Here is a 15,176-nt window from a genome sequence, read left to right as displayed (position 1 = left end):
CAGACTTACTAGAGAATGGACTTGAGGACACGGGGAGGGGGGAGGGTAAGCTGGGACAAAGTGAGAGAGTGGCATGGACATACATACACTACCAAATGTAAAATAGATAGCTAGTGGGAAGCAGCCGCAAAGCACAGGGAGATCAGCTCGGTGCTTTGTGACCACCTAGAGGGGTGGGATAGGGAGGGTGAGAGGGAGGGAGACGCAAGAGGGAAGAGATATGGGAACATATGTATATGTATAATTGATTCACTTTGTTACAAAGCAGAAACTAACACACCATTGTAAACTAATTATATTCCAGTAAAGATGTTCAAAAAAAAAGAAAGAAAAAAACCCCACTCAGGTGGTGGGACTTTCTAACAACCCTCAGTTCTTCCCCGAGTTCCAGCCTGTAACCGCTCCTTTGGGATCATTATCAGAAAACAGCCTCCCTTCTCTAGGTCAAAGGCCCTGCTCGTATTGTGGGGAGGGATCTCCTCTGCAAATGGAAGTACCAGCTAAAATACACCTACGGCGTTATTGTTAGAAGTCTCAGAAAATTCTCCTACACGTGATTCAGATGACAGCCGATGGGAACCTTAATATACCTCTATTATGTACGATCAAAAAACTGAATCCCTGGGGCAAAGTTTCCACGACATCAGCAGAACGATTGGAGGAGAGCCCAGGAAGAGTCCAGACTGAATCTTCCCTGATTGTCAGAAATCATTTTTTTTTTTGGTATCAACATGCAAAGGTTAGGCCAGGCTCTCAGGGGACAGACTCAACAACTCGGGGAGCATCCGTGACCAAGGCTTGTCCTTCCTGCCTCAGAGCAATCACAGCCTTGGATAAAGTAGTTGAAACGTCTTCAGATCTTGTACCAGAAGCACGTTTCAATCTGAGGGTACCACATGCAGTACGATCCCTCCTGTGACCTGAAAACACCCAGGACTTTTTCTGCTTGTCAGTGAGCTAATCACGGTGTCTGGCTCCTTTCTCTTTCTCATACTACCGTCGAGCAACTCTCCTACCCCTTCCTCTTTTTTTTTTTTTTTTTTTTGGCCGCACCACGTGGCTTTTGGGGTCTTAGTTCGCGGACCAGTGATTGAACCCGGGCCACAGTCATGAAAGTGCCGAGTCCTAACCATTGGACCGCCGGGGAATCCCCTCTCCTACCCCTTCCTGAAGGAGAGACTTGTCTCTGTGTGTCTGTACTTCAGAAGTGTTCACATCCAGAACAGATCTTTTGGATGCTCTACACCAAATCCCAACTTAATATTGTTTTGTTGATGGGACTTATCTTAAAAAATGAAGAGATCCTAAAATCCATATGGAAATTCAAGGGAAGTTCGAGAATAGCTAGATCAATCTTGAAATATGAAAAACAAAGTAGGAGGACTCACATTTTATGATTTAAAAACACTATAAAGCTACAGTGGTGTATAGGTATGAGGACAAACAAATAGATCAACGGGACAGAACTGAGAGTCCGGAGACAAATCCATACATTTACGGCCAACTGATTTCAAGAGGACGTGAAGATAATTCTATGGGGAAAAAGAATGGATTTTCTTCAACAAATGATGCTGTGACACTTGAAGAACCACATGCAAAAGAATGAAGGTGGACCCCTGTCTCACACATATAAAATTAACTCAAAATGGATCAAAGACCTAAATGTAAGAGCTAAAAATATAAAGCTCTTAGAAGAAAACAGGTGTTATCTTTGGGAACTTAGATTAGGCAATGAACAGTTTCTTAGAAGTGACATAAAAAACACAGGCAACCAAAGGAAAAGAGAGATAAACTGAACTTTACGAAAATTAAAAACTTTTGTCATTCAAAAGACACCATCAAGAAAGTGAAAAGACAGCTCACAGGATGAGAAAACAATCTTCGCAAATCTTGTATCTAATAAGGGACTTGTATCGAAAACATATAAAGAATTCTTACACCTGAATCATAAAGACAAAGAACGCAATCAAAACATGGGCAAAGGATCTGAATAGACATTTCTCCAAAGAAGACACACAAATGGCCAATAAATACATGAAAAGATACTCAACGTTATTAGCCATCAGGGAATTACAAATACAAACCACAATGAGATACCATTTTACACCAGTGAGGTGACTATAATCAAAACGTCAGCTAATAACAAGTGCTGGTGATGCTGTGGAGAAGCTGGAGCCCTCACGCACTGCTGGAGGGCGTGGAAAATCCTGCAGCCACTTTGGAAAATAGTCTGGCAGTTCCTCGAAATTTAAACACAGGGTTACCATATGACCCAGCGATTCCACCCCTAGGTATATACCCCAGAAAATTGTAAACATACGTTCATACAGAAATTTGCCCATGAATATTCATAACAGCATTATTCATAATAGCCAAAAACTGGCCACTACCCAAATGTCCATCGACTGATGAGTGGATAAACAAAATGCAGTATAACCGTACAGTGGAATGTAACTCAGCAATAAAGAGGGATGAAGCACTGACACATGCTACAACGTGGGTGAACCTTGAAAACATTACGCTAAATGAAATGTCAGTCACAGAAGGCCACACGTCGCATTCCACTTACATGAAATGTCCGGAGTAGGCGAATTCATAAAAGGCAAAAGTCGATTATGGTTGCCTAGGACTGGGGGGCTTGAGGGAAAATGGGGAGTGACTGCACGGGGTTTCTTTGGGCAGTAATGAAAATGCTCTAAGTGGATTGTGGTTGCACAATTCTGTGATTATACTAAAACACACTGAATTGTACACTAAATGGGTGAATTTTGTGGCACGTGATTATATCTCAAAAAAGCTGTTAATAAGAGCAAAAAACAAAAAGAAGAGAGACAGGAGGCTTCTCTCGTGGCGCAGGGGTTTAGAATCTGCCTGCCAACGCAGGGGACATGGGTTCCAGCCCTGGTCCGGGAAGATCCCACATGCCGCGGAGCAACTAAGCCCGTGCGCCGCAACTACTGAGCCTGCGAGCTACAACTACTGAAGCCGGTGTGCCTAGAGCCCGTGCTCCGCACCGCAACAAAGAGTAGCCCCCGCTCGCCGCAACTAGAGAGAAACCACACGCAGCAATGAAGACCCAACACAGCCAAAAAAAAAAAAAAAAATAGTACTTTAAAAAAAAAAAAAGGAAGAGAGATAGTACCAGGCTGGACAGGCAAGAATCCTCCAGACCGGAATCAAGCCCGGAGGGGCTCCAGCTGGCTCTAGGGCCGCACCCGTGGCTCTCTCTAGCATGTTAAATTGCTCAACATAAAAGGTCAATATGCACGTGAGCGGAAGCAGTCAACCTTAGAACACTTTGAAAACAGAGAGGTTTCCTGCCCATAACGGGAGCACAGAGGCCCACAGCAGAAGAGGTGCAAGTCGGTGGCAATGTTTCCGGATCATCATGTGAAACGGGCTGCTCTGGCCGAAGTCCTGGGGCAAGGACAGAGGGGCCCAAGGGTTCCATCACACACACACACACTGTTTGGCTTCCTACTCTGTGAAGAAGCGGGGGGAGCAAGTTGTAAGAGGCATGAGGACGATGCCTGGTGAAGCCAGAGCGGCCTCCTGGGACCACCAGACCACCTCACTCAGACGTTTGCTAACATCTTTCCTAAGACAACCCATCCTTGTGGGGACAAACTGGTGGTGACATTAGACAACGTTGGTGAGAAGCTTTTCCAGGGTGGCAGAGGAAATGGCCAGTTCGTGGTGTGGCTGTGACCTTCAGAATCCTGGGTAAAGGGTAAAGATGGGACATGCACTGGAACCAAGCCCTAAGGGACACGTTGAGCGCGTCCAGATGGATTTCATGGGTTATAATTACGCTCTAGTAATAGTATGTTTACTTTCTGGATGAACTGAAGCAGTCTCTTGTTGAAAAAAATAACAGCACTCCTAAGAGCTAAAATATTATTAGATTTTGTGCTCCTTATTTGGGATATTCCAACTTATTTACTTAGTAACATACAGACACATTTTACTGGGAGAGTTATTCATGAATTACTCAGAAATATCACAGTCTTTATTACCCCTAATTTTTCTTAAGAAACAAAAATGAATTTTTCAGAACTTACTGTAAAGTCACCACTTAGATTTTTGATTTTATAAATTTATTTATTTTATTTATTTATTTTAGGCTGTGTTGGGTCCTCATTGCTGTGCACGGGCTTTCTCTAGTTGTGGCGCGGGGGGGGCTACTGTTTGTTGCGGTGCGCGGGCTTCTCATTGCAGTGGCTTCTCTTGTTGCGGAGCATGGGCTCTAGGCACGCGGGCTTCAGTAGTTGTGGCATGTGGGCTCAGTAGTTGTGGCTCACGGGCTTAGTTACTCCATGGCATGTGGGATCTTCCTGGACCAGGGCTCGAGCCCGTGTCCCCTGCATTGGCAGGCGGATTCTTAATCACTGAGCCACCAGGGAAGCCCTAGAGGTCTTAAACTGAGGTTTTTCAGAGGACCCCCAAAAGCAGACAGTTCACAGAAATTGACCGTTACCCGAGATTCTCAGAACCGGCTGACAGCTACACAGAATAGAGAGCTTGTGCCTAAGACCACTGGAATAAATTCTCCTAGATGTCTGTAACCACTGATTTCCACACGCTCTTTTGCAAACCTTTGCTCTTCATTCTTCGGATCACATTTTCCCACCTTATGCATTTAAGGTTGTACACTTCTGCTTTACGCTATCATGTTTCCCTTACAAATAACTCACCTAGATCTAGGCCTTACTAGTGATAGCCACCATCCTGATTCTTTTTTTTGTTTTTAAATAAATTCATTTATTTACTTTTTGGCTGCATTGGGTCTTTGTTGCTGCACGCAGGCTTTCTCTAGTTGCGGCGAGTGGGGGCTACTCTTTGTTGTGGTGTGCGGGCTTCTCATTGCGGTGGCTTCTCTTGCTGCAGAGCACGGGCTCTAGGCACGTGGGCTTCAATACTTGTGGCACTCGGGCTTCAGTAGTTGTGGCACGCAGGCTCAGTAGTTGTGGCTCGCGGGCTCTAGAGCGCAGGTTCAGTAGCTGTGGTGCACAGGTTTAGGTGCCCCGGCATGTGGGATCTTCCCGGACCAGGGCTCGAACCCATGTCCCCTGCATTGGCAGGTGGATTCCTAACCACTGCGCCACCAGGGAAGCCCCTACCATCCTGATTCTTTAAATCAGTTCTCCCAAGCTATCGTTAGGGAAGCCAACATTTAAAAATGTTATAAAGTATGTTACACGGACGTAATTATGATCGTCTTTGTAGGCGATACATAAAGAAGGAAAATGCCCTCCCATCAGGAGAGACCAGTTCAGCTGCCTTGCAATGTGTCTGACTGTTCGTCACAACACCACCCACAGACAATATACCTACAGCTCCACTGAGGTTGACCCCGGGTCTCACATGGACATCTGATTCATGGGTGCCACCCCAGGACCTCAGCTAACTGCCCTGTGGGTCTCTGAGACTGTAACAAGTGAACGAGTCCCCAGTACCCTCGGTGAACGATGCCTCTTTGCAAAGCATCTAACGGTAGAACACTTTCTGAGGGACATAATAATACCTGGTGAAGCAGACGGTGGAGGCTCTTGGCCCCAACCAGAGGGACTGGACAGCTTTAGTGGTCATCAAAAATGTGTCCCTCACTTAGGGTGATAGAGCGAATAATACAGCCTAGGGCATGGCGTGGGGGGCAGGACAAAGCGCTCTGCCTGCCTAGTGCAGGTAGTTATAGACAATAGTATGACCTTGGATCTTCTGGGCAACCAGGGCAGTTTGTGGCCCTGCCGGTACTTCATTCGGAACCTGGATTCACAGTACAGGTGAGGTGGAACCGTCTACTTCAAGGCTACATGAGAGAGCAACCTGCATACTGTGGACTTAGGGAGCAGGTGGGACCGGTTTTCCTGGTCAGCCCTGGGAACCCTTAAATCATGCTTCTAGAGGGCCTTCCTTCCAGCACCTTCTAGTAATACCTGCAGTCACACTTGTCTGTCTCATCCTTCCACATCTACTGTCTAGAGTATCAACTGCTTTTGCGTATAGTCCCAGCAAATGGCTCAGAGACAAAAACGGGATAAAACCTCCCCGACTGACTGTGACCTGACGGTCAGACCTCCACCGATGACCCTTCCTGGAGGCTGGTTTGGTGGCAGTGCTGAAGATCTGGACAAGCCCTGGTGGCCTCTCCTGCAGCTCTGACTGAGGAGGGACGACCGAAAAGGGGACTGAGAATTAACAAACAAACAAAGAAACACGTCCTCATATCCCTAGAGAAAGCCTGTACCTGATAGCTCTGGTCAGCAGTAAATACCAGACCTCACATGACCCTAATGATCAGTGGACACACCTCGGAAAGCCCATCGAAGGGCGTGGGCGTGGAAAGTCAGCCAGCTCTGGGCCAGTCCACTCAGCGATCAGGCTTCTGAGGCTGGTGTGAGCCCAGTCTCCCTCAGCGCCCCGCAAAGACATGCTGCCGAGACTGACATCACCTGCCTTTAACCAGCACAACTCCGCACGAGCTCTTCCCCCAAACTCTAGGCAAAACCAGCGGTTTGCTTTGCTCAACCAGACTGCCGGAGCAGCATAGCAATTCTCGCTCAAGTAAGCAATAAATTCAGCTGCCTGACCTCGGGTTACTAAGTGATGGTATCCATTCTCTGATACTTTCATTCATTCATTCAACAAATCCTTCACTGAGTGTCTATGGCTGCTGGGCCTGTTCTAGGTGCTGGGGACACAGCAGTGAACAAGACAGGCAAGGAATACCTGCTCGGGTGTGCAGAGTGTATGTTCAGCGAGGACAGACTGACAACACCCCGCGGCAGCCAGTGGCTGCGATGGGAGGAGACGAGCATGGGACAGCCAAGACGCGGAGGGCGCGCAGAGGGGGGCCGGCTGCTGCTCCAGGTGTGTGGTCAGGAAGCCCCCCACCCCAAGCAGAGCCCTGCAGGGAGTGACGGGTCCTCTAGGCTAAGAGAAGAGCCTGAGCGTGGCTCTGTTGAGGTCGGGGGGCTGCACCTGTGAGGTCAGGGAGGCTGGCACGGGGTGGGTGGGGGTGAGGGCGGAGGGCAAGCAGGCCGGGCTGTAGCAGCCTTTGGGCCATTCCAGGAGCCCAGACTTTGCTTCTGCACGACGAGGACTCCCTGGAGGGCTCTGAGCCGAGAGAGATGAACTCTTAGATCTAGAAGGCTTACTCTTGAGGCCCTGGGGATGCTGGAGCACGGCGGGGCAAGGACCTGAGAGCCGTTCCTGGGACCCAGCACAGGCCCGGCACACAGCAGGTAGTCAGTATGTGTTTATGGAACCAGTGAACGTGGACCGTCCAGCAGTCAGCCGAGAGGTGCCCCAAGGCCCCAGAGCCCAGCAGCAGAGGGCGCATGAGCCCTGAGCGCTCTAGGAGGCCCGCCCCTTGCCAGGCCAGTGGCGGGTGTACGAAGACCCAGGTGCTCCCCAGTCCAGGCTCTGCTGCTGCTGCCCCCCGTGTAACCACCCCTCCCCTCCCACCAGCTTCCTTGGCAGGACAAGGGGAGCTGGGGCTACCGAGGCCTCCGCGCCCTGCTGCTTCTGAGTGTCAGCTCCTCCTGAGTCCACAGCTCTGGCTGCACACGCTGACCCCCAGGTCTCCACCTCCGTGCTCCCCGTGCCCCCGCCCCAAGCCGTTTCCGCGCCTCCAAGCGTGCTCTCCCCGCTGCATCCCCTCTTCTTCTGTCAGCCCTCATTCCCATCAGCCGTATCCCAGCAGCAGAGAGCACCTGCCCAGGAGCCCCAGCCATCCAGGCACCAGCGGAGGTGCTGACACCAGGCCCTCCTCAGGGGCGCGTGCGATGGCCCGCCCCAGGGCACTCACCCACGCAGTCCTTCTGGTTCCAGTGGAGACGCCTCCCTGGGGGGCAGACGCATTCGTAGCTGCCCTTGGTGTTGACACAGCCCTGGTCGCAGCTCCCGTTGTTCATGCTGCACTCGTCCACATCTGGAAGCACAGGTAGGCGTAAGGGCAGGAGGGGGGGCTGGACGGTCCAGCCGAGGCCACACCCTTGGGGCTGGCAGGGCAGGACCCACCCAGGACAGGAGGGCCGAGAATCCCCTGACCCTGACGCCAGCCTGATACTGTCACTGGATGCAGACATGTGGTTGCACACGACACACACACGAGCTTGCACACACACAGGGTTCCCGCAGACGCCAACACACATCCCCCCCTCCAGGAACCGCAGTGGTTTGCTGAACTTGGGCAGCTGAGCCCAGACTTGGGGGAGGGCAGAGAAATGGCACAAAATAAAGTTGCAGTCAGGTCTTGTGGGGCCGGAATAATCAGCAACGGCCCCGGGGTCCTGAGGCCGTATCTCACTGTGGGACTTCGGACGTGCCCTTCCCAGCCAGTTTCCCTCCTGCACAACAGGCACCTGGGCACAGGAAGTCTCCCCTGAGGCCCCGCCTTCTTTTGGGCCAAAGACCTGTGTGCAGAAGCTGGTGCCCAGGTTTTTGGGAGTCCCTCCAGAAGAATCTGCAGCTCACCCCACGAGCCACGCCCCTAGCACCAGCTGTGCCTGAGCCCACCTAAACTTCACAGCTGCCCAGCAGGGGAAGTATGGCTACCACCAGGTCAAAGGAAAGGGAGAGACACCAGGGACCTCAGGGCCATTCTTGACACCCCCGCCAGCTTCACCCCCCAAGCCTGTACATCCCCATGTCCCATCATCCGTGGCACCTAAAGGCATCTAGAGCCTTCCCTCTCTCCACATCCCTCCCCACCCTGCCCAGGCTCCAGTAGCTCTCACTCCCATGCCTGGAGCCGTGTCCCCACTGGTGCCCTGGGTCCCACTCTCCTAAACACGTGGCAGCTGGAGGGATCTCGTTACATGAACTTGAGCCCGTCACATCCCTGCATAAACCCTCCAATGGCTTCTCATCGCACTGGGAATAAAGCCACGAGTCCCCTGGGGCTCACGAAGCCCTGTGTCCCCTCTGTCTGCACCTCCCGCCGTGTGCCCCTTCCCTCATGGGACTCTAGCCCCACCGGCTGCCTCTCGGTCCCTCGGTGCTCCTCTGCCTCAGTGCTTTTGCACACGCTGACCCCTCTGGCGCGCTTCCCCCACCATGACCCAAACACTCCTCCTTTAGGAGCCCCCCATTGTCCCCACCCTCTGCCCTTCTCTGTTGTTAACCCCTCCACTGGAATGAACTGTTTGTGGGATCCTCTGTGCAGCCATCCTCCCTTCCGGACTGGGGTTTCCCAGAAACTGCTGTTTCCAGGCCCGTGTCCACAGCCTGGCTGAGGCCTGGCACCCAGTGGGTGCTTGCTGCCCCTCCCCCCACCCTCCCGCCTTACCCTTGGCTGACCCCTCTGCCCACCAGTCCCTCCCAGGCCCGTCAGAGTCAAGGTCAAGGTCGGGGTGTGGGGTGCAGTGCAGGTGGCCGTGCGGCCGGGCGCGTGCCTCTGGGGGGAGGTGGCCCTGGCGGGCGAGCTGCAGACCTCCGCAGTGGGTTGTCCCATAGAGTGTGTAGCCGCGGCGGCACAGGCACTGGAAGCTGCCCGGGGAGTTGATGCAGGTGTGGTCACAGGTCCGCTCGAAGGAGCACTCGTCGACGTCTGTGTGGCCACAGGGAGACAAAATGTGGGAGGAGGTTCAGGGTGTGGTGGATGGCACGGCCTGCCCCTCGCTCAGTCACTCAACAGACCTCTGTGCCCGACAGTCCTGGGGCCCCAGGCTCAGCGCACAGCCGACGCACAGCAAACGTCAGACTTCGTGTCGCTGCCCAATTTTCCATTCTGTCTCCATTAGCCTCATGTGTCTGGGTGAGAAGCTGCCTCACATCTTTTCTGGAGGTGGGCAGGGTAGAAATATTTTGAGTAGAAGGGATTATTACGAATCCCTGCCATTTTGATATCTCCCATTCCAGTGGGATTAGGGTAGGTATTTAATCCACACCTGCAGGAAACCAACGGGCTTGCCTGGGGAAGGGGCTGAACTGGGACATGAAAACAGACCACTTGACTGCCGACCAAAGTGTGTTCCCCCATCACCCCAAGATGTCTCTGGAGAAAATGGGGAAAACAGCACAGACAGAAAGGGGGGTGGGGGTAGGGATGGTGCTACCCATGGGGAATAACAAAGTAGCCTTGACAGTATGTGACACTTGATTCTGACCACCCTGGCAGCCAGGATAAAAAGGGAACGAGGGAGGGCCACGGAGTGCTTGTTGCTGGAAAGGAGGAAATGAACTACGTGTTTGCAGGAGACAAATCTATCCTGGCCGTAAGTTCTGAGCAGGGTGGCCCCCATGGGACAGTTGATGGGGGTCCCGAGGGCAAGGCAGACACTGACCTGCCTCTCCTTGGGCACTGCAGCTGGAATCTGTTCTTTGAATACATTTGCTCACGTGACTACAGACGCGCTCATAGCATATGTGTTTGTAATAACACGAGCACGAGGAAGGAATCACTGTGGGTGCTCAAAGGAAGATGTGATTCCTCCTGGGGGTGGATCTGGGAAGAGCTCCTGGGGCTGTGGCACCTGGGCTAGACCCTGAAGGATGGGGCTAGCCTGGAATGAAGGGATGAGAGTGGGGGAAGGGCACTCCGGGCAAAGGCTGGGAGGTGACAGCACTGGATCCTCAGGGATTGTGTGGAGCTCAGGGGGGCTGGGGAGGTGTCTGGGGTCCCCATCCCCAGGGCCCTGAGTGCCTGCTGGAGCTGGGGACCCAGGGGCTGTGCTGGAGCAGGGGTGGGCCGGAGCCCCAGGGCCTTGCAGAGCTGAGTCAGGAAGAGGGGGGAGGAGACTCAGCCAGAGCCCGGAGCACTCCAGCCATCGCCCTCCCCTCTCCCAGGGCAGCTGGGGGTGCAAAGCCAAGGGCCCTCCCTCAGCCGTCCACAGAACGCGGCAAGGCAGACGGAGAGACAAAGCCAAAGTGCAGAGGAGCCTTGATCGGAGCCCGGACGGGTGCTGTGCTCCCAGCGGGCCCCTGTGCCCCGAGAGGAAGACAGGGCCAGGTCGCCCGAGCAGCGAGGTGGAGGCCGAGCCCAGGGAGGGGAAGCGACGGGCTCAGGTCACGTGCTGAGCCCCAGGACGGGCTGGCCCTGGACCCTCCCTTACCAGCCTCTGCTCTCGCCTTCCTCGGGGCCCTCGGGGCCTCGTGCTGCCCCAGGCCGGCCTCTGAGCACCGCTACGAGGCGGATGCTGCAACCGCAAGCCAGATGCGGCCCGGTGCAGCCTGTGGCTCCTGGGACCTCGTGGAGATGAAACGACGGGACGGCAACAGGGTAACAGCGATGGAACTGAGCCGGCCCCCCACCCCCGGCCCCACCCTCTGCGCGTATCCCCGAAGCCGGCTCCTTCTCAATGGCCTCATCGAGCTCCACGGTGCTCCTTCTGGTTCCTCACACCCCCTCAGCCCAAAAGCGCCACTTCCTGGTCGGGTTTGCCTCCCTGGCTCCGCCTGGAAGATGCCTATTCATCCTTCAAGCACTTCCCCAGTGTCCCCTCCCCCAAAGCCTTCCCTGACCCGTCTCTCCACTGCCCATCCCCTGGGCTCTCACTGCATCCAGGATGTTTGCGGGACTTGTCCCGGGCTATGATGCTTGGCTTCTGCCCAGGTCTCTCTTCCCATTACCCCTGCTCCTGGCAGGTGCCCAGGGGAAGGGCACCTGGAGGTGAGGAAGGGCTGCTGGAGCACGCCTGCCACGTGCTACAGCTTCCACCAGGTGGCAGCATCCACCTGGCCTCTGAAGCCACTGACGGTGGCCTGGGAGGCCCCCTCTGGAGGGAGGAGCCGGCGCCACCTGGGACACGGGCCGACCCCTCCCTGGGCCTCAGGTCCCCTCTGTATCAGGGAGAGGTGGGGCTGGATGGCTTCTCAGGGCCCCTAGAATCATAAAGGACGGGAAGACAGGAGGGCAAGCGCACAGGCTAGGGACACAAAAACTACCCCTGGCCCCTCAGGCCCGGCCCGGCCGGCGGACACGCCCACCCCAGGCTCGCCTACCCTCCTGGGAGCCTGTGTGGCCTGAGAGGGGTGGGACCCCACGAGGACCAGGGCGGCTCACCTTGGCACGTCCGCTCGTCCGTCAGCAGCTTGTACCCCTTCCGGCAGCCGCACTCGAAGCTGCCCACGGTGTTGCGGCAGAAGTGGTCGCAGCCTCCGTTGTTGACCAGGCACTCGTTGATGTCTGCGGAGCCGGGCGGCAGGACGAGGCGAAGAGAGTGGGCTGGGCTGCGCTGCCCGGGCCGCCTCGGGTCCCCCGGCTGAGCCCAGGAAGGGGGGCTGGCTCACAGCCGTGGGGGTGGGAGGACGGGAGACACTGCTGCCCCCAGGACCTGGCGAGCCTGGCGTTTGTGCACCGAAGGGAGGGAACTGGTGTCTGCGGTGCCGGGCCAAACAACAGGGACCGGGACGCTCCCACGCCCTTTCATCCCCGGGGAGGTGCCAGGGAGGCGGGGAGGCCGGGAGCAGGGGGCTGCTTCCCGGAGGCTGTGACTCTGGGCTGGGCGAGCTACTGGACCCCTGGGGCCTCGGCTCCCTGTCTGTTAAAATAAGGATCAGAGGCGCCCCTACGTGGAAGGACGTCACGAGGATGAAATGAAATAACATCCCTAAGGCGACGGTGCTCAGCCAGGGCCCAAACAACTCTTTACAAAGTAGGTTTGTTGCTCCTGCTTTACTGACGGGGAGACCGAGGCCGGGAGGGTAACTGGCTCCAGGTGCCGCGGCTGGTGGCGGGAACGGGCGCTCCTGGGCCGCCTCCCTTCCCAGCCTGGTTCCTGTCGCTCCCCCTTCCCCATGCCTGCAGGTGAGTTTGAGCTGTTTCTTCACTGGGCATGTCACGAGTTGCGGCTGCACCCTGAAGGCCTCCCAGCACCCCTGCCGGTGGGCCTCGGCTTGCACACCTCTAGTGATGGGAGCTCCTTCCCTCACGAGCTCCCCCCACCCCCAGGAGCTCCCTCCCACCCTCCTTGCCCTGCTCCCCTGGGCTTGTTCCCCGGGCTCCCGGTCCATCTGGCAGACTGAGCTGTCAGAGACCCTGTCCCTGAGGTACCTTTTCTCACTCCGAAGTTCCTCTTGGGCTCCGGCTCCCGGGCCCCCCACGCTGGTCACCCCCCCGCCGGCCCCCCAGACCTAGCCCAGCAATTGGAAACAGAAGTAGGAGATGACGTCCAGGAAGGTGTCCCCACCCTGATTGGAGGAGGGCACAAAAGGAAGCGGTGAAAGAGGCATCCCCCCGCCCCCGGCAGAGAGAGGACTTTCTGTGCTGGTCACTGGCCACATCTTAACAGAGCTGCTGACTCAGACTCCAGCACCCGCTGAGCCTGGCCTGAGTGTGAGGCCCGGACACCCCTGTCCCGTGTAACTGGCACGGCCAGTTGTCAAGGTCAATCTGTCCCCATTTCCCCGAGCCCCGCGGAGGAGACTTGGTCCTATTCCAAAGACTCCGGTCTCAGGCGCAGCCTCTCACCACGCTGCTCCCAGCTCTTTTCCTCAGATCGAACAGGCTGGACTTGACACCTGCTGAGAAGTCCTACGGCAGCACCCCCACAGAATGCTCTTCACCCCAGAAAAAAACCCCAAACGTCAGAAGAACGGCGGGGGCGTTAAAGAGAGCAGGGCTGAGACCCCCGGGTGGGCAACTCTCGGAGCCTTTGCGAGGGGAACGGGTACAGCGAGTCGGGCAGGGGCAGACCCAGAGCTGCTTTCCTGTGGAGGCCCGGGTGGGGCTGGGCTCTGGGGAACACAGGACACTCAGGGGGTGTGTCCGCCACCTCCTTGCCCTCGGCCAGCCTCCCCGAGGTCCCTCTGCCCCAAGGACCCATTCTGTTTGCGTGTGCTGACGATTTTGGTGCCAGGAAGATGGGAAGGGCGGGGAATCCGAAGTGGCCCGACTAAGGGAGGCCGCTAGGGCGTGTGTGGCCCTGGCTCCGCCTCATGGGCTGGGCCTTCACCTCTCTGCACACAGGAGGTGCTCTACGTGTGCACCAAAATGATGGCTAAAAACAGAGACCGCTCAGCACTGCAAACTCTGCACGCGCTCCGAAGCCTGTGTTTCAGGAACAAAGCGGCCTCAGGATGAGCCCACGCCCCAGAGGAAGTAGGAGGACCCTCTGGGGGTCACGGCACCTGCTGGGCGGGCCTCACCTCATGCTGGCGACCAGGCCAAGCACTTTCTGGCAAGGTCTCGTGTGACGGTCAAAACAACCCGAGGCCAGATCTCCCACTTTCCGGGGGAGGTCACAGCTCCACGCAGGAGGCCGACTTGAGCCCAGCCCCAGGTGTCTCCAGAGACGGCCCCGTCAGTGCGGCACGCTGGCCCTGCGGCCTTCAGAGGAAGCAGACCTCGAGTGCAGCGAGGGCCTGTCCAGACAGAGGCTGGGGCTCTCCGTCGCCCCCTCCCCCGGGGGTTACAGGAAGACAGGGGAGATTCTGGCTAAAAGCCTCTGACAGAAGAACGGAGGGCCCGCTCAGCTCCGTGACCCTGGGCAGGGCAAGGCCCCTCTCTGAGCCTCAGGCTCCCCATCTGCAAACTGGGCTGCTAGCAGGCACCTGTCCAGCATCATTCACTACGACTGGATGTGCAGATGGGGCTCGCCTCCTCGGGAATGCCTCAGGCCTTCTGGAACCTGCAATCCCATCCCCTACCCCATCTGGGCCTGTCGGCTCAGGGGCTGTCACGGCAGCTAGACAGGAGGTGCGAGGCGCTGTTCGCTTGCGGCCCAAGCTGGTGTAGCGGGCTGCCTGGGGGTCAGAGTCGGGGAGCCCCCTCCCAGGCTCTAGCCTCAGCTGTAGTGAGGGGGCAGTGGGCTCGCACGGCCCCTCGGCCTTCATTCTGATGAGCCTCTGCCCCCTTTCCACCTCCCACCCTTCCAAGACCCCCCTCCTTCTCTACTGTGCTCCCACCGGGCCCCACCAGCGGCCAGCAGTCCCCTACCTGGTTACAGAGGCTCACGGTCTCCCCTCCACACCCCGGCCCAGCCCGGCGGCCCCGCCCTCCTCTTCTCTGCACGCCTGGATCCTGTCTCGGCAGCCCTCACCCCACCCTGCCTGGGGAACAAGCACCCCCTGGAAAGCCTTCCCTGACGTTCTCTCCAGAGTTAGCTGCTCCCTTGTCATGGGACCTGCCTTCAGCGGGATGACAGACGGGGCACCTGGCTCCCACCTGGAGCCCCAGGGCCCAGCATGAGGCCTGCACAGGAGGATGGGGCACTGAACGAATGGATGAATGA

The 15,176-nt window shown here is 56.2% G+C and overlaps 1 protein-coding gene across 2 annotated transcripts in view; it reads right to left on the bottom strand.

Annotated features, from left to right (window-relative positions):
• SCUBE1 (signal peptide, CUB domain and EGF like domain containing 1) overlaps positions 1–15,176 on the bottom strand; it is a 126,108-nt gene that overhangs the window by 18,852 nt on the left and 92,080 nt on the right. For both annotated transcript variants that reach the window (XM_060164693.1, XM_060164694.1), the window contains 3 exons: positions 12,008–12,130; positions 9,437–9,553; positions 7,811–7,933 (listed from right to left, as the gene is read on the bottom strand). In XM_060164693.1, coding sequence (XP_060020676.1) covers positions 7,811–7,933; positions 9,437–9,553; positions 12,008–12,130 — 363 coding nt within the window. The remainder of the gene's footprint in view (positions 1–7,810; positions 7,934–9,436; positions 9,554–12,007; positions 12,131–15,176) is intronic.

The sequence above is a fragment of the Lagenorhynchus albirostris genome, chromosome 11 (assembly GCF_949774975.1).
Source record: "Lagenorhynchus albirostris chromosome 11, mLagAlb1.1, whole genome shotgun sequence".
In the NCBI taxonomy this organism is placed as follows: domain Eukaryota; kingdom Metazoa; phylum Chordata; class Mammalia; order Artiodactyla; family Delphinidae; genus Lagenorhynchus; species Lagenorhynchus albirostris.
This window is presented reverse-complemented; position numbering and strand designations above follow the sequence as displayed.